Source organism: Silurus meridionalis, chromosome 12, assembly GCF_014805685.1.
Source record: "Silurus meridionalis isolate SWU-2019-XX chromosome 12, ASM1480568v1, whole genome shotgun sequence".
Taxonomy (NCBI): domain Eukaryota; kingdom Metazoa; phylum Chordata; class Actinopteri; order Siluriformes; family Siluridae; genus Silurus; species Silurus meridionalis.
The window spans coordinates 11,783,234-11,807,498 of record NC_060895.1 but is presented as its reverse complement, the minus strand read 5'-3'; the positions used below and the strand labels follow the sequence as shown (position 1 = coordinate 11,807,498).

General features: G+C 38.1%; 2 protein-coding genes and 1 long non-coding RNA gene across 4 annotated transcripts; 2 read left to right on the top strand and 1 right to left on the bottom strand.

Moving 5' to 3' along the window:
* Positions 1 to 458: 458 nt before the first annotated feature.
* On the bottom strand, positions 459 to 2,527 carry LOC124394899. The gene is made up of 2 exons (XR_006927570.1): positions 2,398 to 2,527; positions 459 to 1,456 (listed from the first exon to the last, which is right to left on the bottom strand). It is a non-coding gene; the product is annotated as an uncharacterized LOC124394899 (long non-coding RNA).
* Positions 2,481 to 12,725, top strand: tp53i13 (tumor protein p53 inducible protein 13). 2 transcript variants are annotated; one of them, XM_046863385.1, is made up of 9 exons: positions 2,481 to 3,034; positions 5,058 to 5,135; positions 6,816 to 6,848; positions 7,722 to 7,780; positions 7,933 to 8,011; positions 9,754 to 9,882; positions 10,273 to 10,458; positions 10,540 to 11,281; positions 11,424 to 12,725. In XM_046863385.1, exons 1-9 carry the CDS (start codon positions 2,939 to 2,941, stop codon positions 11,531 to 11,533), a joined length of 1,512 nt encoding a protein of 503 aa, XP_046719341.1. In that variant the 5' UTR covers positions 2,481 to 2,938; the 3' UTR covers positions 11,534 to 12,725. The 2 variants fall into 2 exon arrangements, with proteins under 2 accessions (XP_046719341.1, XP_046719340.1); XM_046863384.1 differs by having other exon boundaries at positions 2,482 to 3,034; positions 6,813 to 6,848.
* A 2,610-nt stretch (positions 12,726 to 15,335) lies between these two features.
* Positions 15,336 to 23,554, top strand: LOC124394865 (matrilysin-like). Its single transcript, XM_046863348.1, is given in 11 exon segments — positions 15,336 to 15,473; positions 15,813 to 16,051; positions 17,694 to 17,842; positions 17,993 to 18,055; positions 18,058 to 18,117; positions 18,364 to 18,522; positions 18,668 to 18,836; positions 19,771 to 19,901; positions 19,991 to 20,144; positions 22,804 to 22,907; positions 22,990 to 23,554. Coding segments are annotated over 11 exon segments (1,467 nt in total). The 3' UTR covers positions 23,091 to 23,554.
* The last annotated feature ends 711 nt before the right edge of the window (positions 23,555 to 24,265 follow it).

Genomic DNA, 24,265 nt, shown 5'->3' with positions numbered 1-24,265 from the left:
ACATTTGTGAGCCTGCTGTGTCTATCATGGTTCATTCCTGATTTTCTCCGCTGCATTTTTTTTTTTTAATACAACTACTTAAACGAACACCTCAGAATATAAATTCTTCCATTGTACAAACAAACTAGTGAAAGTAATCTCTCCTATCTCCTCTCATAAACAAAGGCTACAGTCCTGATAGAACAGTAGCACAATCTTTGTTTTAAAGTTTGGATATAGACTTAGTTTTGCCAAATCTGTTTTCTGGTTCTGAATGTTTATTTTTGTGATTAAATATATTAACACCCTTTTCACCTTTTATTTTCATAGTATAATGTTTACTTTCATTGTCTGGATAAAGCATTAATTTTACATACACACACACATTTTATATATATATATATATATATATATATATATATATATATATATATATATATATATATATATATATAAATGTATATGTGCATTTGATTTGATTTTTTTTTTTTTTTTTTTTTACTTTTGTCCTACTGACTAAATTTAGGGGATGTGTAATACTGATATATAATACTGACATAATACTGGTGTCAACTGTATAAATATATTTGTTTTATGTTTTCTAGGTGTTGGAGGTTAAACCTCCAATAAAACACTGTGCCATCTCACAGCAGCCAATCTTAGTCACTACTGCAGAGTCTCTTCTCCAGTGAATTCAGCAGTGGTTATTTTACAGAATATTGCACTCTATTGCCAATGTGGAAGAAATAAAATGGATAAAGGGGCTCATAAAGGAAGAAATGGTACATTTCTGTAAAGATTAATGTCAGTATTCATTGTTCTCTGGTTGAGCATCACCACTACAATTCATGTGTAATCTGTATCCAAATGTATAGATTGTGAAACATGTTACTGAATGTCTAAAAGATAATGGCTTGAGATTATATTAAAGTATTCATAAATCAGAGAAAAAAAAAACATTTAGGGTTTATTGAACAATTTTGCTTGTACTGTATTGTCTTGATGGAGGAGTAATGGAGAGAGGATTGGCTGTAATAAACTCATTTTAGTACAAAGGTTTGTCCTGCTATTTATTTGTGTGGTTGGTTATTGATGTTTAGAATAATATACAAATTAATCCATCATAATATTAAGGCGACTGACAGGTGATGTGAATAGCATTGATTATCTTGTAATGGTACCTGCCATGGGGTGGGTCAGTTCAAGCAGGAGGCTTGCAAGTGGCTACAGGGGGACAAATTGTAATTAAAGTAGATGACTGGGCCAGGCTGTTGTTAGTACACACCAAACATGGTTTAATGAAGGACAACTGATAATAAGGTCATGAGTGCCCTGGGTTCATTGATGTGCATGGTGATGGTTATCCTGTCTGTACTAATCCCACAGAAGAGAATGGAGTTCTCCCACAGTGCTGATCCTAAAATCTCCCTGGAGGTGTTTAGTCTGGTGATCAATCCATTATATTCACCCTTGATACCTGTGAGGTAAACAAGAGGTCAGGGGTGGAAATGGTTTATCCAAAAGGTGATCAGTGAGGTTGAGGTCAGGACTCTGTTCAGTACACACTGGTTTTTTACACATTTGGAACAGGTTTGTTTGGACTTATTAGTTCCAGTAATGCTAAAAAATACAAAGACCTTCTACGTACAGTATTTACCTGGAAGAAATATTTGGAATATTTTACAGGTCACATCATCTGAGTATCTGGAGATCACTTGAACAGATGACAGACAAGGTCACTTTTTTTAGAATGAAAGTAATGTGATGATTGAAATGAACTTTAGAATGTCTCAGAAGTAAATTTTTTTGTATTTGTTAATTATATGCTTTAAAAAGTTATGAGCAGCAAAAGGCATCTATCATAAGAAAACATTAATTGATTTGATTTTATTTAATACCGTCTGTGTTTTAATTAAACAAGCTTCCTGTGTATTTTTATTTTACTGATTTAAACAAATGTGCAAAAGTGCATTATGGCTGTTCGGCATTCTCTTCCCACGTGATTAACCTACCTCATTGCATTCAGTATGGGATTTTCCTTAAGAGGCCATGCATTATAATACTTTTTTCTTTCTTGTTTTCACAGTACTTAATTTTTAATAACCATAACCATGATAATAATAATTATTATTGTTGTTATTATTATCTACCTCTAGAACTTGCTCCTATGCCGAATACAAAGGAAAATGAAGTACTGATCACAATGAAATAATATTTATGTTATGATCATGAGAAAATTAAGTCGAGATCACGAGAAGACAAGAAAGAAAACTATTGTATAATGCATAGCCTTTTTAGGACAATCTTCAAATCTTAAATATCAAAATTATATAAAGCTGCTTTGGGACAATGTCTGTTGTGAATAGAAATAAACTTGACTTGACAGAGAGTGAATACAGTGTATAGTTTTGAACATACCACTAGAAAGGGTTGTGGGTGGTTTTTTGGCTCCAGTGGGCCACCGTAATCCACATGTACTCGTTTTTGTAGGGTGTAGTTTGTAGTTTGCGCGTGCGAGGATTTGAGGATCTGTCCAGGGGGCGTGGTATAACTGCAGTGACGTCAGAGTCGGAGGTAAACTGGGAGTCGGACATATTGCAGTTTTATAGGATCCCGAAAAAGATCAGTGAGGAGGATGATCGAGGATGATCAGAACCAGGAGCTCCACTGGAGGAACGTTCAGCGTAGTTTTAAGTCGGGGAACCTGAGACTGAGAGGTGTGATGTGGAAAAAGTAGACCCTCGGCCGACGGTAAAGTGAAAGAGGGATCAGGGAGAGAGAAGTTCTCTCCGTTTCAGGGTTTTTGGGAAGAAAGGAATGGAGTTCTACTTGTGTCTGCACGGAAACCTGCGCAGTGAACAGAGAGCACAAAGAGAGAAAGCAGCGCTCAGTGGCCTCCAGGGCAGTGGATCTGCTCTAATAAAACAGCTGTGTGAGTGTGTGTGTGTGAGGGAGAGTTATGACTCTCAGGGTAGAGGTGTTGATCTGGGGTCTTGTGTGGCTTTCTATGATCAGATGCTCCTCAGGACTGCCTCAGCACTGTGACAACGGCAAGGTAACACCAACTAGTGACTTTATTATCAGTGTTAAAGCGGTGCTTCTGATTCTTCTGGAAACGTGTACCACGGTGCTGTAGAATACTTCATTCTGATTGGCTGACAGATGTTGTATAAGGTGTGCCGTTATTTTACGCTGAATACGTAGGTAAAGTAGTTCATAACCGCATTACAGGTTAATATCCCTTCGCCACGCTAACTGAAATCACGGAGAATGTATGCAGTTGTCCGGTAGAGCACACCGCTCTAACACGAGCTACTTTTAGGAGCGCAATACGGTGGTGTGAAAAAGTGTTTGCCCCCTAAACCTAATAACTGGTCAAGCGTTTATGATAACTTGCAGTAAGTCTGTTACATCACTGTGGAGGAATTTTGTCCACTCATCTATTCAGAATTGTTGTAATTCAGCCACATTGGAGGGCTTTCGAGCATGAACCGCATTTTTAAGGTCATGCCACAGCTTCTCAATAAGATTCAGGTCAGGACTTCAACTAGGCCACTCTAAAGTCTTCATTTTGGTTGTTTTCATTAGACATTCAGAGGTGGACTTGCTGGTGTGTTTTGGATCAGAACCCAAGTTCGCTTCAGCTTGAGATATTCTCCTTCAGGATTTTTTGGTAAACAGCAGAATTCATGGTTTCATTTATCACAGCAAGTCTTTCAGTTCCTGAAGCAGCAAAACAGCCCCAGACCATCACACTACCACCACCATATTTTACTGTTGGCATGATGTTCTTTATCTGAAACGTGGTGTTACTTTTACGCCACACGTAATGGGACACACACCTTCCAAAAAGTTCAACTTTTGTCTCGTCAGTCCACAGAGTATTTTCCCAAAAGTCCTGGGCATCATCAAGATGTTTTCTAACAAAACTGAGACGAGACTTTATGTTCTTCTTTTGCTCAGCAGCGGTTTTTGTCTTGGAACTCTGCCAGACAATTTTTGCCCAGTTTCTTTCTTATGGTGGAGTCTTGAACAATGGATGTTGTTGTGGGGTCTTTTGTGACCTCTTGGATGAGTCGTCGCTGTGCTCTCGGGGTAATTTTGGTCGGCCAGCCACTCCTGGGCATGTTCTCCACTGTTAAATCTTTTTACCATTTGTGAATAATGGCTCTCACTGTGGTTTGCTGGAATCCCAAAGCTTTAGAAATGGCTTCATAACCTTTTCCAGACTGATAGATCTCAATTACTTTCTTTCTCATTTGTTTCTGAATTTCTTTGTATCTCTGCATGATGTCTAGCTTTTGAGGATCTTTTGGTCTACTTCACTTTGTCAGGCAGGTCCTAGTTAAGAGATTTCTTGATTGTGAACAGGTGTGGCAGTAATCAGGCCTGGGTGTGGCGAGAGAAATTGAACTCAGGTGTGATAAACCACAGTTTTAACAGGGGGGCAAACACTTTTTCACACAGGGCCATTTAGTTGTGGATTTTGTTTTCCCTCAATAATAAAAAAAAGTCATTTAATAACTGCATGTTATGTTCACTTGTGTTATCTTTTACTAATATTTTAATTAGTTTGATGATCTGAAACATTAAAATAAGAAATAAGGAAGGGGGCAAACACTTTCACTTTTCACACCACTGTATATGACTTCAGACAGCTGAATTAAATGCATTTTACCTTAAGCCTCAGTTACTAAACATTATTTAAGACACTAACAGAGAGAGAGAGAGAGAGAGAGAGATGAAAATCCTGTGAAGCAAAAAAAAAAAGCATCAGTATTTATTAATTTTATTTTCTACAGTATAATTGTAAAATTAATTGAAATAGTTTATTATTTGTGAGTAGATAGGTTTGTGTTTAGTTAGGCGAAGTGAAATTGAGCTGTTATGTAGTCAGGATCCGGCCAGAACTACTTTACCTGTGTATTGAGTATAAAATAACTACACCTGGAATATCTGTCAGCCAATTAGAATTAAGTATTAAACATGAACGTGGTACAATTGAGAAATAATGCATATGGTATTTTTTTTTTCTAAATAAGGCCTGTCGTCAAATCTTCCTTATATTTACCCCTAAGGCAAAGCTGGAGACAGACCTCCCTTCTCAGGATGAGTTTCTTTGCCAGAAGCCATGGTCGCAAACATCACCTGCCCTGGTAATATTTATAAAATCCTTATCAACATCTTCAAGTTACAGTCTTTAGCTATGTTGCGCAAACCAACGATAAATCCAGGCAGCATACTTAGAAAAAAAATACTAGTTTTACTACTTTAATAAGGGTTAATCAAGGTGTACTGAAAGTAATTCTTCTTTTCAAAGTAAAATAAAATAAATGTTATTAAATACCACAAAATAATGTATTTATATATATATAGATACAGTACAGACCAAAAGTTTGGACACACCTTCTCATTCAAAGAGTTTTCTTTATTTTCATGACTATGAAAATTGTAGATTCACACTGAAGGCATCAAAACTATGAATTAACACATGTGGAATTATTTATGGAATTATATACATAACAAAAAAGTGTGAAACAACTGATAAATGTCATATTCTAGGTTCTTCAAAGTAGCCACCTTTTGCTTTGATTACTGCTTTGCACACTCTTGGCATTCCCTTGATGAGCTTCAAGAGGTAGTCACCTGAAATGGTCTTCCAACAGTCTTGAAGGAGTTCCCCGAGAGATGCTTGGCACTTGTTGGCCCTTTTGCCTTCACTCTGCGGTCCAGCTCACCCCAAAACCATCTCGATTGGGTTCAGGTCCGGTGACTGTGGAGGCCAGGTCATCTGGCGCAGCACCCCATCACTCTCCTTCTTGGTCAAATAGCCCTTGATGCCTTCAGTGTGACTCTACAATTTTCATAGTCATGAAAATAAAGAAAACTCTTTGAATGAGAAGGTGTGTCCAAACTTTTGGTCTGTACTGTGTGTTTGTGTGTATATATATATATATATATATATATATATATATATATATATATATATATATATATATATATATACACACACACACATACACACACACATTTCGTATATTCAACTTTGAAAAGAAGGGATATTTTCAGTACACCTTGATTTACCCTTATAAAACTTAATATTTATATTGTAGTTTTCTAGTGTTTTTTATTTTTCTATTGTAGAAGTGTATATAATTGGTTAATTTGTTGAATATTTTTCATTCAGGGTTTTTTTATTTGTCTTCTTTCAGTAATGCTAATAAAATGATTGGGTTCCACAAAATGTTCTCAGTGGTATTTTGTCTCAGAGTTCAGTGAACTACCATGAGTAGTTCTATAACTACTGTAAAATAAGCTATTTCTTTGCACTATTTAGCAAATATTAAAGTGCAGTAATCTATGCCAAGTCAATCATTAGACTTCTTATGCATACATTTACACACACTCAGGAACACGAGCAAACTGTGTCATAAGCAAAAGTGTCTTATATAGCAGCATTATAAACTCTAGATATGTAGTGATGGTTGTATGATGATGATGGTGGTGTTTGGCATTTCTAACATTTGTGTCATTTCAGTCAATTCTATACACATACACGTTCCATACCTTTAATTACACTACTGAACCATACAGCAAGCATGTACAGTCTGAGTGTTACCAGTCTATCTTTTCAGGGCAGTATCTGATTGGTGCTTCCTTTATCATATTATATGCATGTACAAGAAAAAGTGTCCTGTGTAACTAACAGCTGTTTACCCATCTACTACATGTAGAAGTATATCTCAGTACAAGTGAACACGGCTGACACAATGAACCTTGTACTGTTTTGGGAATTTGACCTAATTTGTTATCTCCCTCCTTTTGTGTTGCAGCAGCTCCATGATATTTCCACCAAATATTCTCTAAAGGTAAAACATATAACGCTCCATGTTTAATAATTGTCCTTTTTGAATGAGTGTTTTTCCACCCACACACTTAATTGAATGTTGACAATGCAATCATAGATATGGACGAGTACACAGCATGAAAGTAATAAAGGTGCTAGTATTTAACAAAACTAAAGAGCAAATGCATAGTGAGTAAAAGTTTAAACTTTAAAATCAACCCAGACCTAGAACATCTGCTATATCAATAAAATGGTTGGGAAACATACCATAAATTTCATATGTATATCATTAAAATGAACATCCTATTTCACACTTAGTCCCCATTGTTTCAATGACCTTCACTCTTCCTGGAAGATGTTCCACTGTTTTTTCGAACGTGGATGTGGAGATTTGTGCTCATTTAGCTAAAAGGGTATTGACAAATAAAGTCAGGTACTGATGTGAGGTGAGGAGGCCTGGGGTGTAATCAGCGATTCAGTTAATCCCGAAGGTGTTCAATAAGAGCAAGGTCAGAGCTCTGTAGCAGGCCACTCAAGATCTTCCACCCCAACCCATGTAAACCATATCTTCATGGAGCTGGGCTTGTGCACAGGGGTATTGTCTTGCTGGAACAGATTTCGTCCTAAACAACTGTGTGTCTCTAAACTACAACTTGAGGTAAAAGTTTGGGGAAGGTGTCTCAATACTTTTGTCAGTATAGTTTATAAAATGTGAAGTAAATAAAATTGTAGGGGGAAAAAAAGAATCTGCATATGCAGCAATATGTATAAGTAGATGGCTTTTATTCCTCTTTTCAATTTCACCAGAAGCGTCAGTGCATCCCAGGGCAAACAGATAACTGGTCCTGATTCCAGTTATACATCATAAATCTTTTATGGCCCTTTATCTTTTCAGCCAGCTGAGAGTGTCTGCATGGATTTGCACATAACCTACAGTCACACAATCCCCAACAGGTAGATGTACACACACACACTGCACACTGTTCTACTATACGGAACACTTCGTTGTTGGCTTAAACACTTATGGGTGCTAATTCATAAATGTAGAATAAAAAATAAGGTCATAAACAGACTGTTTAGGTTTTTAAATTGTTTTTTCTTTTTAGTGGAGCACACAGGCCTGTAGGAGCTCAGAGTGGAGAGTACCTCTATTGCCCTCCTCAACGCTGGATAAACAACCTGAAGGTAAATAACTTTTAGATAGATCTTCAGCAAACAGCTCCAGCCCAGAGTCAAGACAATCTTCTAAGTGGTGCTATAATAAGGGAAGGATAGCCAGCTGTTAGAGCGGCACACGTCACAGACTGCAAAGTCTGACGCTGTTTCTGTCCCCGTATGTGAGGGACAAAGTGAATATATTGATGATTTTGTTAGTTACTGTGTTGGCCACAGTGGAGGCGAGTGTGTTGGTGGTGTGTGGATGGGGGTTGAACACTGCATTGGTATCTACACTGAAGATGGGGGAATCTAATGAAATACAAGTTTGGCTCGTTTGTCTTTGTCTTGGCTGCTCCCCTGCTTGGTATGCTGTTCTCTTCCATAATTCCTCTCCAGATTTTTTTTTTTGGTTTAGTATCTTTTTTCTTCTCTTGTCTTTAGCTTTAGTTCTTGCTGGACACATGGTCTCCTCTCTGTCTTGGATAATAAAGACCCAGTTTTGGGGTATCAGTGCCTCATTTTTACATCTCAATTTGTTTGAAATTTGTCTGTAATTGATCACACAGGTTGTAAAAAACATACCAGAGCCGTTGAATAATCTTGTGTCAGGCTTTCCAATGTAACATATATTAAGATGTGGGGCGGTGCCTAGAATTACACAGAGGAGAACCGACAGTTGAGATGAAAGTACCCTTAACATTAGCACAGATCAGGTCTAATATTTATTTTCACATGATTCATTGTGTGAACTTTGGCAGCATGAAGGAGGAGTGCATGACTGTTTAATGGATCATTAAACAGAAGGAAAGAGCAAATGACCAGCAACATCACCAGCCAATCAAGACCAGTAGGTATTTCAACATGCTTATCAGTCACACTGGCTTCTCTCACCTTCTGAACCAGCCTTGTTTATCCTGCTGCTATATTACAGAGTTTTTCGCATGTGTGACTCAATACCCCAAACGACTGCACTCCCCAAGAAGTGTTTTATCCCAGGCTTACTCAGGCCTCAGTGGATAATCTCAAACCAGGCAACAGTCTTTATATGCTTAAGTTGTGTTGTATGAAACAGGTTTCTGTGACGCGATTATAATCCGTGCATTCTTCATCTTGTATCTTCTGAAAAGATCTTCTATCGTTCAGTCATTTACATTTACACCACGTTGTTGTAGGTGGAAAAAACTCCCTTTGGATTTATTTGACTGTGTTTAGGATTTATTGTCATATTCCACTATGCTATAAGGCTATTTTTAAGATTTGAGTTGAATTTAGTTGCTTAATGTGATCAGATCAGTTACATGGCTCTGTATGTATTCATGGTTGTGCAAAAAAAAAACGAAAAAGAAAACCAAGAAAATCTTAATTTTGCTTTTACAACAAAAGACTTTGTCAAGGTACAGTAATCCCTGTATCTCTGTAAGTCTCTGTAACTGTATAAATAATATAGCATTTTTGGAGTGGTGTCCGTTTATCGCGGTTTTGTAACGTGACCGCCGCGATAAATGGACGTCGCTCAAAAAATGTTATTTTATTTATACAGTACTGTACTGTTAACATTTTACTTAATTTTATAATGAATAATTATATTTTTATTAATTCATTTCATTATTTCAACATAAAACTCCATAAAAACAATTCCCTATAAGTATTTTTGGTCTATCGTGCTATCTGCGAGAGACCGGAAAATCAGCCAAACAAATTAGTTATGTGGCAAATGCAAATTTGCGAAAGCGGGTGATTACTGTATAATCATTTCCTCACCTCCACAGGATGGCGCCACAGTGCTCCTGTTTCACCCTTGTGCTTCAGAGAATGCTCGCAGGAGTCTTGCGGCTGTGGCTCACTCCTGCCTGCCTCACTTCATCCTCACACCTTATCCTCAACTCAGCCAACAAAGAGTGAGACAATGCTTCGTACCACTAATTTAATACAGCTTAAAGACTGTTTCAGAAATTAGGACACTTATTGGCTTGGTGTGTTTCACACTGATGAATGTGTTTGAACTAAAGAAAACATATTTTATACTGTAACATGCAGTTCAAAGTTTTGACAGGAATTAAGCTAATCAGTACATCCACTACAACTGAACGTGTCAGATACACAGTTTTTATGATGATTATTTTATAATAGGGCAAAAACACTATATCTCAGTACTTGTAGGCGTTTTGACAGTGTCAGTGTCACATAATTTAGTACTGAAGCCAAAACATAGCTAGGAGTTTTTGTAAGAGTATGTATAATGATCATAAAATTGTTTACAGTTTCTTTCCTGTTTTCTTTCCTATAAGCCATTTGCCTTGGTCTCTTGGGGTCACACACTAGAGATGTCCCACGTCACCACTTCAGGAGTGTGTGAGTGGTTACACACAGTTTCCACCAGCTTTAACCAAACAACAGTAAGCCAAAGCAGAAATTACAATCTGTATTTGACAAAAGCTGCTTCAGTGGACCGTGCACTGGATATCTCTGAGAAGGTCAGTGCTCCAAAATATGAAGTAATCTGTGATTATAATAATGTTTATTTTTTTTTTAATATTAGTCTAAACTTTTGCCAGTCTCTAAAAGCATGCTGTGTGGAGGTTCTGTCTGCATACGAGACAACAGCAAGAACGAGGAAACGCCAAGCAGTCCTGCAGCCTGCAAAAAGAGAAATAAATGAAGAAGAAGTAACAAACTCCGGAAAGCCTTCATCCAACGACTCCGAGAAGAACATGCTAAATCATACCCACACACAGCCACTGAACAATAGTGAGAGCACAGATTCACTATCAACAGGCCTTCATGGCCATGTCCTAACCCCTTTCCATACTGCCATTCGCTCAGAGGAGCGTGGTGGTGGTGGTGGTGGTGGTGGTGGCGGCGTGGAAACAGATACAAAGACAACAGCCACACAGTTGCCACTAAAAGAGCCTCTTGGGTACAGCAGGGATGAGGAAACAGTGGAAAAGATCCATGATTCACAGACTGCATTGAACTCTTTAAAGAAGATCAATACTATGGCTGTGAGGAAGCAGCGCATTAAAACTGATGTAGCCGAGTTGAGTGCAGGTGGAGGCTGTGCAGACCCGGGTCACTGCGGGCCACCTGATGTGGCCACTGCGGTGATCGAAGGCCCACTGAGGGGACGCAAGATGATTGTCCAGCGTTCTGATGAGGCAGTGTGGGCTGCAGCAGCTCTGGGCTTCCTCCTGGTCCTGCTCACGCTCTCAGTGCTCCATACACGCCTGTACCGAAACTGCCGTGCACCATCCAGTCTGTACTGGCCTGAGAGCCAGCAGGACTATGAAAGCGTATCAGGTATGAGCTCGTTTTGGTCTTTCCTGTTTTGTTAAAGCAATTTTGGTAATTTATAGCAGACATATTTAAATGTTTAAGACATTTCATGGATGAATATTTTTGTTAGTAATATGGAATTGATTAGGTAATGGTTGTGTTGCAGACATCATTCGCAGGAGGCTGAGGATGGTGAGCAGGAGGAAGAGAAGAGCAAGCCAGAGCAGGAGGCAGGAGCGTCCTTTGCTCTCTGACTCCAGCAGTGATAACGAATGACCCGCAGGATGGTAGCGAAGGGGTCTGGTCTCTTCCCATGGGCTAAAACTCAAGTCTGCATTTCATAGCACTGTGGTTCCCTATGTGGAGGACAGGACCTCATTTACAGGACCTCAAGCAAGGCTTTTTTCACATCGCTGAGGTCCACAAACATGGACTTATACTTACTTTATTTAAAATGTTTTGTTTTTGAAGGTACAGTGTTTTGAAAAAGTATTCACCCCAATGGTTATTTCCATTTTTGCTATATTATACCAGATTTAAGTGTTTAAGAAGGATATGTAGTGCTTCGCTTTAAGAGATCGTCTACAAAAATATAATTCATTATGTCATCAGAATGGATTGTGAAAACTGCTTATTTACCCCCTCAATATTAATTGTCGTTTTGTAGCAATTAATATTTCTCAGGTTGAGATTTTACACATTTTGATTTTCTTCCATTCCAGTGCAAAGTTTCAGTTCAAGCAATTTCAGATCAATTTTTATCCCATTCCAAATGTGAAACCTGATGGAATTGTTTTTTAACCCTAAGCACAGCAGAGCTAGCTTGATCTGCCATTTTATAACATTTTTTAATTATTTTAAGGACATCTTATTAATTAATTTCATTGTGTTATTGTAGAGTTTTGCTTCAAAATGAGCAGAACAAATCCACTAGTAATGATTATCTAATATTGTCTGTATTTACTGGGTTTATGGATTTGAGTCCATCTATCATCCTTTCCCAACATCATGACCCATGAACCAGTGTCTGATTGGTTAAATCTCCTTAATCATCTGTACTTCTGTGCCTAAATTCGATGATGCAATATAGCAAAAGGAAATTATCACAGGGGGCAACATATATGTAGTTTTGTAAGATGTGCAAAACATTTGCATAAACGCAAGATATGAAGAAAATGAACTGGTAAAAACTTTTAAATGGCGTTTATGTTTGTTTATAATGCATTTAAAAGGTTTTATGCTTTTTGCTCTTGAAAAGAATTTCAAAAGCATTTTTTAAATATCAGTCTATTGTTTACATCGTCCTTGAAATCAACTTGCATTTCAAGCTCAGCCCTGAGCAGTTGTAAATCCAATGTATGTTTGGAGGACATTTAGAGAGGAAGACTCGGGGACAGGGCGGGATTATCAGTGTTTGCAATTTGCTCCAAAAAAATGTTTGAATAAATTACATGTAAGTTGCTCTAAAGTTTTGTTTCAGTTTTTTGTTTAGAGTAGAAATATAAAGTCATGGATATTAAAAGAAAAACACCGTTAAAATGGCATTACATCATTGGAATTATATAAAATATATATCTATTTTTTTCCTTGGCAGCTTTCTGGAACAGTAGAAAATTGAACACAGGAGAACGGATGATTAGCAGAATACTTTAGCCAATAACTGCTGCCAGGAAGTTTGGACCCTTAAGCAATGTGACTCAAAACAGACATTAAAGAAAAACAACACCGAAATTGGCGTAATGCGCAAAATCAGTGTTGTGCAATGCTCACTGCATTCCCTGGAGATGAGGCGTAGTAAACTGAAGAGGGAAGTCCACATACACAAACCTAATAACAATATATAATGCAGTTGAAATTTTTAAGTCCAGGAAGAGTCCCCATGGAGTGCTCTCCACTTGTAAACTATTCTGGGAGGATTTTAAGTGCTGTAATCTTCTTCATTTGAATCTCTTCCACATAGCCTTTAGACTTTATGGATGCTAATAGGGTTAACTCTGCCTTAAAGTGGTCCAACGTTTTTCTGAGCAGCAGGCATTTTGTTTAAGTAAAGATAGACCACCTATTTCATATTTTCAACCATGTGTAGGTAGGCGGTATGTGTCAAAGTAACATCCACATGAATGGCAGGACACACACTTTCCCAGCAGAACATCACCCAGAGCATTATAATAGATTGCCTTTTTCCCATAGTGCATTCTGGTGCCACCTCTTCCCCATGTAAGTGATGTGCAAGTACTGAGTCGTCTACATGATGTAAAGGAAAATTGAATACTCAGTACAATGCTCAGTGTTCCAGTTCTGATGCTCACATGCGCATTGTAGGTGCTTTTGCCGGTGTACAAGGTTCAGCATGGGCAATCTGCCTGGTCTGTGGCTACACAACCCTGTACACAGCAAGCTGCGTTATACTGTGTGTTCTGACACCTTTCTATCAAAGCCAGCAATTTGGGTTACAATAACTCTTCTATGGGATAGAATAAATGGACTAGCATTCTCTTCACATTCATTAATGACCCTTGTGCGACCATGACCCTGTAGTTGTCTTTGCTTGAACCACTTTTGATAAATACTAACCACTGCATTCTGAGAACATCCCACAAGACCTGCCTTTATTAAGATTCTCTGGCCTATTCATCTAGTTATTACAGTTTGGTCCTTAGGCTTCCAACTCATCCGACTTCATCTGTCAGTGGTTTTAATATATTGGATCGGTGTATTTGCCAGTCACCATGGACAACTTTATTATTATTATTATTATTATTATTATTATTATTATTATTATTATTATAATAGGTGTAAAAGCCCCACCTACCGCAAACAACACAAAGCTCTGAAACTCACAAATATTCAGCATGTTGTTAAGCAACTGTGCGTGTATTTGGTCTGGATACTGTTTGTGATTCTCACAGCATTGTGTAACAAAAGCAAAATAATAAATGCAGTGCAATATGTGGCTCATTCGTCTTAGGCTTCATATTGTGAAACTGTTGTAATAAATAAGAGACACAAAGAAACAATGTGGCAGGCTGTTAGCATCACACTTCAGCAACAGTCATTACGCAATCTTGCTATTTGTTATCATATACTGGCTGTGGACACACTGTTGATTCAAGAAGGCAAACGGCTAAATCTCAAGTGCAGAACAGATGATCTATGAATAAAATGTGACTTTGCTCAGAGCAACTCTTCATCCAAGTTTGATGAATCAGATGAAATGTTATGTTCATGGCATGTCTATGTAAGTCTGTCGTGTCTTTAATTCATTGCCATCCTTACATTTACATTTCCATCTGGTCACTTTCATATTTTACAGTCTGAAAACCAGCTCACAATCCCAATAGCTTTTCAAGCCTTCTGGATATCTCCAGATCTATCGTTTTTCTAGATGATAATACCTTTGATACATTTCAACACCTTTCAACTCAGAAATATTCAGACTTGAAATGTTTTGAGTGTTTTTTCCCCCCCAGATCTGAGAGGGAGTCTGAGGCTGGCAGAAACTTAATGTGAAACTAAATGTTAGTACAGCAGCATCTTGTTAGATTTACATCTATGTGGAAAATTATTAACTCTCTGGACATTTTCTTTCTAGCAGATCAAACCGCTTACTGCAGTTTTCCAGCTTCTCTATTTAATTTAATATGATGTGGACAGTCTCTGAATCAAGGCCATACCAGAAATGTATATATATTGGAACGAACTTTTAATTAAATACTAAGTTTGTATATAAATGCAGAAAAAAACAATAAGGTATATATGTGTAGTAAAGGTTTCAATTATTAGAGTCTTGGTTTCAATAATTAAATAAATAATTAAAAATTAATGGTTCACCTCTCTTGAGTTGATGATTATAACTACTACTACTATTTTATCTATACATTTAGTTGTTTCTATAAAATTCTTTTTTTTACTGTCCTGTGTCCTTACCGAACTCCTCCCAGTCTGTGAGGTTTTTCAGCCTCGCCGCTGTTTGACTCATAGGTACGTGTTAAAAAGCCTTTCCAGCTACCTTGATCTATCAGTCCAGCTCTTCCCAAGCTGGCCGCTTTCTACACCTCTGTGATTCCTGAGCTGGGCAATGGGGCTTTTTGGTTTAGTTTGTCTCTTTGCTCATTTTGCTCCTCTGTATCTTGGAGCTCCTCTGCTGCAGGTTGAACAAGGAGATGTAACATCACATCAGAGTAAAAAACTCCAGGATGACATGCTACTGGCAGTTGTAAGTTTTTTCTTTCATGACCTTTACATTATTAATTGATTTGCAGTGGAATATTGTATCTAATACCACCCAATCATTAGTTACACTGTTGCTGAAAATGTGTTATTTTATTGTCCTTTTAAAATGACCATCAGATACAATAGATTAGCACTAAAATACAAAGAAGGCACAAATACCATCTAATCAGTGGTGAAGACAAAACCGGTTAGAAGAAGAAAAATACATTACTGCAAATATCTTTTTATTAAGTATTAATCTGCAATATAAAATATAAAGAGAAAACAGTTACAGCATTCTAACTGTCAATTCAGTGATTTTTTTTTTCTTCATCTCTCTCAGAAATACATCGAACGATTCTACAGTTTTCAGACCGGTCCACCTGGACATAGGAAAAGAAGTCATCCTTTTTTTTCCTCTAAACTGAAGGATATGCAAAGCTTTTTTGGACTTAATCAGACAGGCATCCTGGACACTGAGACACTGTCTATAATAAAGACTCCCAGGTGTGGTGTTCCTGATGTTGAAGAATATGTTTACAATCGAGGCAACAGATGGAAGAAAAATGTGATATCTTACAGGTAATAAACTTTATACTAACCATTATAAGAGTTCAGGACCAGTGTTTAGGTGTATAGCTGACAAACTAAAGAGGGTCTGCATGTTTTATGATACCAAACATTTCCTGTGTTGGGTCATTTAGTGTATCTACTTTATTTACATGATATTTCAGAACAATCCAATTCAGCTTTATTTACTATATCAAATATTTTTGTGGGAAGTTTGCATACACTATTTGGTGATATAGTTTTTTTAATTGAGTAATATGAATCAACAGCTGCTAAGGATTACAAAATCTTTACCCATACCCCATGATAGAACTGGTGCAACTCTGTCACTTTTATTTTGCTGCCCTTTTGAAGCCATTCTGTTAAACTCTGGAGGATCATTGTTCTGTTGAAATACCAAATTGTAACCAAGTTTTAAAATAAGGTGTTGCTTTAATATTTTTACATAATCCTCCTTCCACATCATGAAATCTTTTTTGTTTTCTGCATTAATCCTTTTCCAGCAACACATCTGCATAAAATGATGCTGCCAATTCTATGTTTCACAGTTGGGATTGTATTTTTAGATATATTAATATTTACTTAATGTAATGAGAAAACATTCTTCCAAAAGTCTTTATTCTGCAGATCAATACAAACTTCTTCTTTTTCTTTTGGCTGCTCCCATTAGGGGTCGCCACAGCGGATCATCCGTCTCCATACTACTCTGTCCTGTACATCTGACTCTTTCACATTATCTAAATGCATGTCTTCCCTCACCACATCCATGAACCTCCTTTTTGGCCTTCCTCTAAAAAGGAGGTTCATGGATGTGGTAAAGGAAGACATGCAGGTAGTTGGTTTGAAAGACCAATTCCAAACTTCAAGATCAATAAAACTTGTGTCTGGCTTTGTATGCCAGTTTTGTTGTATGACCTTTTTCCCTGAGCAAGAACCTTACAGGTTTGTTGATGTGTGACTCTAATTTTTAGTGGATGTTATAATGGATGCCTCCAATTCCTTCACTATTTCCTTTTGTTTTCATTGTTGGATTAAGTTTATACTTTTCAACCAAAGTTAATTCATCTGTGGGAGTTTGTTTCAACCAATTTTCTTAACAATGATTTGTATGTGTGGTCCCAAGATTGTTATATTTACATACAATTGTTGGTGCAGATGAATGTGGTACCTGCAGGTATTTGAAAATTACTCCTAAGGAGTAACTGGACATTTAGAAAATCCAGAATGATCTACTGAGATTTCAGCTGAGTTGTTTCGAATTTCCCATTGTATCAAGGGCAAAAATGGACTGCCTTGAGTACATTTTGTTACATACCGATTATAACATTTTACATTTATAGCATTTGGGAGATGCTCTTATACAGAGCAAGTTCCATTTATCTGATTCATACAACTGAACAGCTATAGAGTTAAGGGTTAGGGTTAGGGTTAGGGTTAGAACACTAAAATTCTTATATAATAAATGAAAATGCAATAAATCGCTCTAATTGATTATTTTTAAATAATCTCTGATTTTAACAAGGTAAATAAATTAACTGAATAAAATACTGAGATTGAATATCTTTAGCCGAGGTGTAGGTAAAAATGTTGTCAACAAATATATATAGCTTTCTGTCAGTTTTAAATTCAGCTTAAATTTCTCTTGATATTTCAGTATTGGGAAGTACACCAGTGACCTACCTATTGCTACAGTAGACTCCTTGATTGGAGCAGCTCTGGATGTGTGGGCAAAGGCCAGCCCTTTACGATTCTTCAGATCTTCCTCTCAGCAAGCTGACATCATGGTGGAGTTTGGCTCCAAATGTAAGAGTCCATGAGTTGATTACAGACAGGATTGACATGATCGCTCTGTCAGCCTTCGGATGATAATGATTTATTAATGAGTTACATAATGTCTGATATGACAATTCCTTCTTTTTTTTTTGCATGTGCTGTTATACAAAACAATCCAAGACCATGGAGACAACTACCCCTTTGATGGTCCTAAGGGCACACTAGCTCATGCTTTTGACCCTGGGAGGGCATTGGGGGAGATGTTCACTTTGATGATGATGAACTTTGGACGGCAGATTCCAGAGGTGCTTCTTTTGCTTGCCAAATAAATATACCCCACATCAAACACTATTTTTGTAAATACAATACAATCTGGTTTTATGCTAAATTAAATATACCCGATTGTGCAAACTATTGACCTACTGTAAAATACAGTATTTTTTAGTATGTCATAGTAATATGAGAAAATGTAAAAAGTATTTGTTTTTCTTTGTGGTGTTATTTGACAATGACAGGGTGGTTTTAAATAGGATTTCTGTCTCCCACTGCAGGATTTAACCTGTATTTGGTTGCAGCACATGAGTTTGGACACGCCCTGGGTTTGAAACATTCTCAAAACCCACAGTCCCTCATGTATCCCACATACAGAAATCGACAATCACAAAACTTGCTTTCCAGCGATGATATTATGAACATCAACGCACTGTATGGTATAAATTCCATTGTTTTCTCTACCCATGTTGTCCACAGAGATGTACTGAAATTCCCCTCATTTAAAATCGCTGATGTTTACTTACTTTTCAGTTAAGTGACTAAAATGACTAAAATAATGAAAATGTTTCTGATGTTCCACAGGGCCGAGTGTTACATCTCCTTATTTCTCAAGCCTAAACTGGAACTTTCCATTCAACCGTTGGTACACTAGCTTTTTGTATCCAAGGGCAATAAAAGACAAATGTGATCCTGATCTGTCTTTTGACTCTGTTACTAATGTAGGGGCATCCATTTTATTTTTCAAAGACCGGTGAGTTACTTGCAAAATAATAACAAATTCTATTGTTAAAAAACAATACAAAATTGTATTTACAGACAAATTAAAGGAAAACTGGTGGGTTTCTGCTTTTATGCTATGGGGGACATGTTTCTGGCATGTTTGGGTTTGCTTGTCCCCTTAGACAGAAGTCATTACATTTACATTTGCGCCATTTAGCAGAAGCCCTTGTCTAGAACGACGTACAAAATTGAGTCTTTATCAATTGATAAATCTACACTGGTACGCTAGATAACAACTTAAGATAAATCAGCCTACAACTGTTAAGAGAGGTTTTTTAAACCAAGCAAACTTGGAAAGTGTTAGTTTAAGTATTTAAGGAAGAGGTGGGTTTTAACCAGTTACTTGAAGATAGCCAGGGACTGCTGTTCAGATATCCACCACCTTGATGCCAGAAAAAGAGAAGAGCCTTAAAGTATACTTACCTCTTAACCTACAAATTACTAAAAGGAATTAATTCTAGATGAATTCTGACTGATCAAACATTTCTATCCTAATAGGAGTTAACTCTTCCAGGAGGACAATGTCCATATCCACTGAATGTGATGAGTAATTATGTGCTAGTGCCTAATTGGGGTCTCAAGCCAGTTAGAAACTTATTATATTGGAGATTTTTTTCTGATGTGTAAGGCAGCACTCTTTACCACCACCCTCAGAACACCAACTAAACAATACCTTTTTAATGCCTGATGATGTTCCCTGTATTAGATTTCCAAAATGTTTTCCTTTAATTTGTCACCTGCTTGTACATGTTAACCTTAGATTTGTTACAAATAACTAAGTTCCAATCATAATTGTGTGTGTAAAACTGATCAGTGCTAATTACTGTACCAGATGAAACATATGCAAAAAATTTTTTTTATAATACTTTTTTTTTCATAACTGCTACTTTTCTTTATCTACAAAGGTATTTGTGGATCAGGCATAATAGGAAACACATCAGAGAGGGTCCCATCAATAGCTTCTTACCAAAAATCAATTCAACTATTGATGCTGCCTACTGGTTTCCACAAACCTCCATGACCTTCCTTTTCACTGGTACTGACCCTCACTGGTGCTGTTCTGTCCAATTATATTATATACTCGAGCTCATGCTAATATACTAAATTCGATCAATTTCCCTACAGGTTCCAGTTACTGGACTGTGAAAGACTTTGGGAGGAAAAGCTGGCGTAAAAAAATCAGCAGCTTCGGTTTCCCAGCTTCAGTACACCACATCGATGCTGCAGTCCACATTCCCAAAAATCACACCTTATTCTTTACTCAGGATCAGTACTGGAGGTATGTAATATGCAGAAGCTGTGGTATCAAAAGGTTTTGAGACTAGCACACCACATATAAGATAAGATATACCTTTATTCGTCCAACAGTGGGGAAATGTCTTTGTTACAGCAGCAAAGAAAAAATAAACGCAAATATATAAAAGAATAGACACATAATATAGCATACAGTATATACACAACACAATGTATAAATACAAATAAGGAAGAAAAAAAGAGACCACTAGTAATTAGTTACGCAAGTATTGCAGGTAATATTGCACACAGGTAATATTGCACGTATTGCAGGTAATCTTGCACACAGGTAATATTATTACACAGTTCAACAATAATAACAGTGTATTTTGGTGACTGGTTCACTGGGAGCAGCTTTGATTGTAAAGTCTAATAGCAGCAGGGAGAAAAGACATCTTCTGTATCGCTCCTTCAGACAATTAGGATGTAACAGTCTGTCACTGAAGGAGCTGCTCAACGATGAAACTGTTTCATACTGTGGGTGAGAGTCGTTCTCCAGCAATGATGATAGTTTTGCCACCATCCTCCTTTCTCCCACCTCCTGTACAGTGTCCATTCCCTGAATGTTTACTGATGGTAATGATGAAGTGTGATTGTGCCTACGGCAATGCACCGCCAGTTCTTTGGTTTTCCCCACATTTATCTGGAGGCAGCTCCATTGGCACTAGTCCACAAAGTTCTGGATCATTCCTCCGTACTCCCTGTCATCATCATTCGTGATCAGACCGACGATGGCAGAGTCATCAGAGAACTTCTGCAGGTGACAGGTTGCTGAGCTGAACATAATGTCTGCAGTGTAGGCGGTGAAGAGGAACAGGGTTAGAACCGTTCCTTGCGGGGCTCCAGTGTTGCAGACAACCATGTGAGACTCACAGTCACGAGTCCTCACATACTGTGGTCAGTCTGTAAAGTAGTATCCAGGCAGACAGATGATGGTTCACTCCCATGTACACCATCTTATCCGTCAGGAGCGCAGGTTTGATGGTGTTAAAAGCACTAGAGAAGTCAAAAAACATGACTCTCACAGTGCTCCCAGCTTTTTCCAGGTGTAAAATAGCCCGATTTAGGAGGAAGATGACTGTCTTTCACTCCAATGCCAGGTTGGTAGGCAAACTGAAGTGGATCCATTGATGGGCTCACCAGAGGTCAGAGATGAGTGAGCACCAGCCTCTCCAATGTCTTCATCAAATGCGAGGTCAGTGCTACTGGTCGGTAGTCCCCAAAGTCTTTTGGGCGCAATGTCTTTGGTACAGGCACGACGCAGGATGTTTTTCATAGCTGTGGCACCTTCCCCAGCTTCGGGCTCAGGTCAAGCATGTACAGCAATATGCCTCACAGCTGGTCTGCACAGGTCTTAAGGAGCCTGGAGCTGATGCCGTCTGGGCCCGCAGCCTTCCTCGCTTTGATCTTCCTGAGCTCCATTCTCACCTGGGCTTCTGTGAGGGGCAGTGTGTATTGGTAGGAGTGAGGACTGGAGGGAATCGGCAGGGGAGGGGAAGTTAGATGTGTTGTGTGTAGGCTGTGAGCTGATAGCAGTGCAGAGGGAGGTGGGGCTGGAGCAGCTTGCTGTGGAAGCAGAGAAGGGGGGTTGCAGCAGGGGGGACTGGATGGGGGCAGGAAAGGGTAGCCGATCAAATCTGTTAAAGAATTGATTAAGATCATTCACCCACTTCTGGTCACCCTCAGCCTAAGAGCTGGGCTCCTTATGACCAGTGATGGTTTTGAGCCTCTTCTACACACCGCCTATGTTCTGCTCCAACTGATCCTCCATCTTCCTCCTGTAGCAAGCTTTTCCTCTTCTTTCTTAGTTTTTTCTGGACAGTTTTCAGCTCTTCATTGTTTCCTGATTTAAAAACCCTCTCCTTCTCTTTAAGGAGAGTCTTTATATCAGGGTTGATCCATGGTTTGTTGTTGGGAAAACACAGTACAGTCCTGGTGGGTACAGTATTCTCCTCACAGAAGTTGATGTAGTCAGTAATACAGTCTGTTAGATTATCAATATCCTCCCTATGAGGATTGCACAATTCCTCCCACATAGTTGTTTCAAAACAGTCTTTCAGAGCCTATACGGTCGCTTGCTCCGGAAATGCTCCGTCAGATGCCTAAAAACCTACCGGTAGAACTCGCTTTTGAAAGTCTGGCCTCTGGGTATGAATTAATGATGTCGCGAAAGTCAAAAAAGATGATGAGCATGCACTTGGTCGAGATGTGGACCTGCCTTGCCTTTTTCGGTCGCGAAAGACTGTGTAGACTGTTGTGCCCCTTATAACTATGTGCCCCTTAAAACACCTCAAACAACAGCAGCACTGCAGTAAACTTGCCAAATCATGTCAAACATATCTGTGGCAGATTTGCCCAGTTTCACACAGAATTTTACCTTTGCTCTTTGTTCTACCTTGCTGTCTATGATGAAATCACAGACATGGTCAGAGTAGCACCAGTTGCACAGCTCCCAATGTACACAGGATGATGTCTTTTGACACACTGACTTATAAAAGTCGGTGCTCCCTGTGACTGTGCGTGCAGCCATGTGCTGCAATCTGTTGGCCTGTTACAGAACTAATCTCAAAACTAATACTACCTCGTACAAGAGTCATGCTTAATTGTATGCATCTTAAATTTATTCTGAGATTTTATTTATTTAGATACAATGAGGAAAAGAAAGCCTTGGAAGAATCTAACCCACGCATCATCTCAACTGATTTCCCAGGCATTAAGTCACCCATCAGTGCAGCTGTTTATAAGGATGGTGGGTAAACAGCACAAATGTATTTCCTATGTTTATCTCAATGTCTTGCATATATTTTTTTATCTCATGTCTTGTTTTACAGGTTTTCTTCATTTCTTTGTTGGAGCTGAAGTGTACAAATACGATGTAATGGTGAAGAAGGTTATTTTGATTAAAAAAGCTAATTCTTGGCTTGGATGTTAACAAAGACTTACATTTGATTTGTTTGAAGTTATAGGCTCACACAGTGTAATTGTATGAAAGTACAATGTATTCTATCCCCATAATTATACAGAATGTCAGAAAATCAGGTTACATCTGCATCTACTGGACAGGGTTTTTTTTTTATTATTGTCTTTGTAGAAATTTAGGAATATTTAGAAATAGTACAATAATTTATTATGCTATATTTGTGTGAACACTAAATTTGTTTAAAACAACCAATGTCATTTGTTAAGTTTCTGTACAATTAGCACAGTTTTATAGACACTTCTGTTTAAAGGTAGAACCTGCTTGAATAATGTTAGATTGTTAAATTCTGCTCAGCACTGTGTAATTAACGGCCATCAAGATATTAATGCCAGCTTGTATAACACTATGAATATCAGTGGCGGGCTGTGCATTTGGTACCTGGGCCTTCAGTGGGGACTTACCCAAATTATTCCACCTCTTAATACCACCACTATCACGTCTCACTTATAGAAACCATCAATACTATACAAAAACGCAATATAACAAAACGTGTCATTAGAGAGAGAGGCATTTCACATATAGAGGGTGAATACCATTTTACTAAAGCAAGCTCCAAACCTCTACATTACAACCACAACTGTGCCTACATCATCTGGAGCAGTTCAGAATCAATATTTGTCTAATATCTAAAAGATTTGTTTTTACATGAAATACAACCTACTCACCAGAGATGCAGACTTATAATTTGCACCGCTCCTAGAGGCAGTAAGCCAAACCCTTTCCCAGGCTGAGACAAGCTAGCTAGCTCCGGGGTTGACCGACCTCTCCTTACGATGTCTAGCTTTTCTTCAAAATAGATTTTTAAGAATGTCTGAGACCAAATAAATTTCTCTTCCTCTGTCAGCCATTGTGGGCATAAAAAAGTCTTACTCTGACGTATTAATGTGTGCATTGCGCTACAGATGTGTTTTGCCAGTCAAACTTGGCTGGAACAGTTTACCTCTGACCAACCAATCAGAGGACGGAAAAATGCTGACGCTATTCTGGGCCAGCTAGCTGAATTTGAAATCTGATTGGTTAAAGAAACAGACTCATTGCTAATAGAGACTATGGTAAAAAGGCCAGCATTACTGATTCTGAAGGCCCTGGTCAGATTAGATTGACATGGCAGCACATGGAGGCTGAAA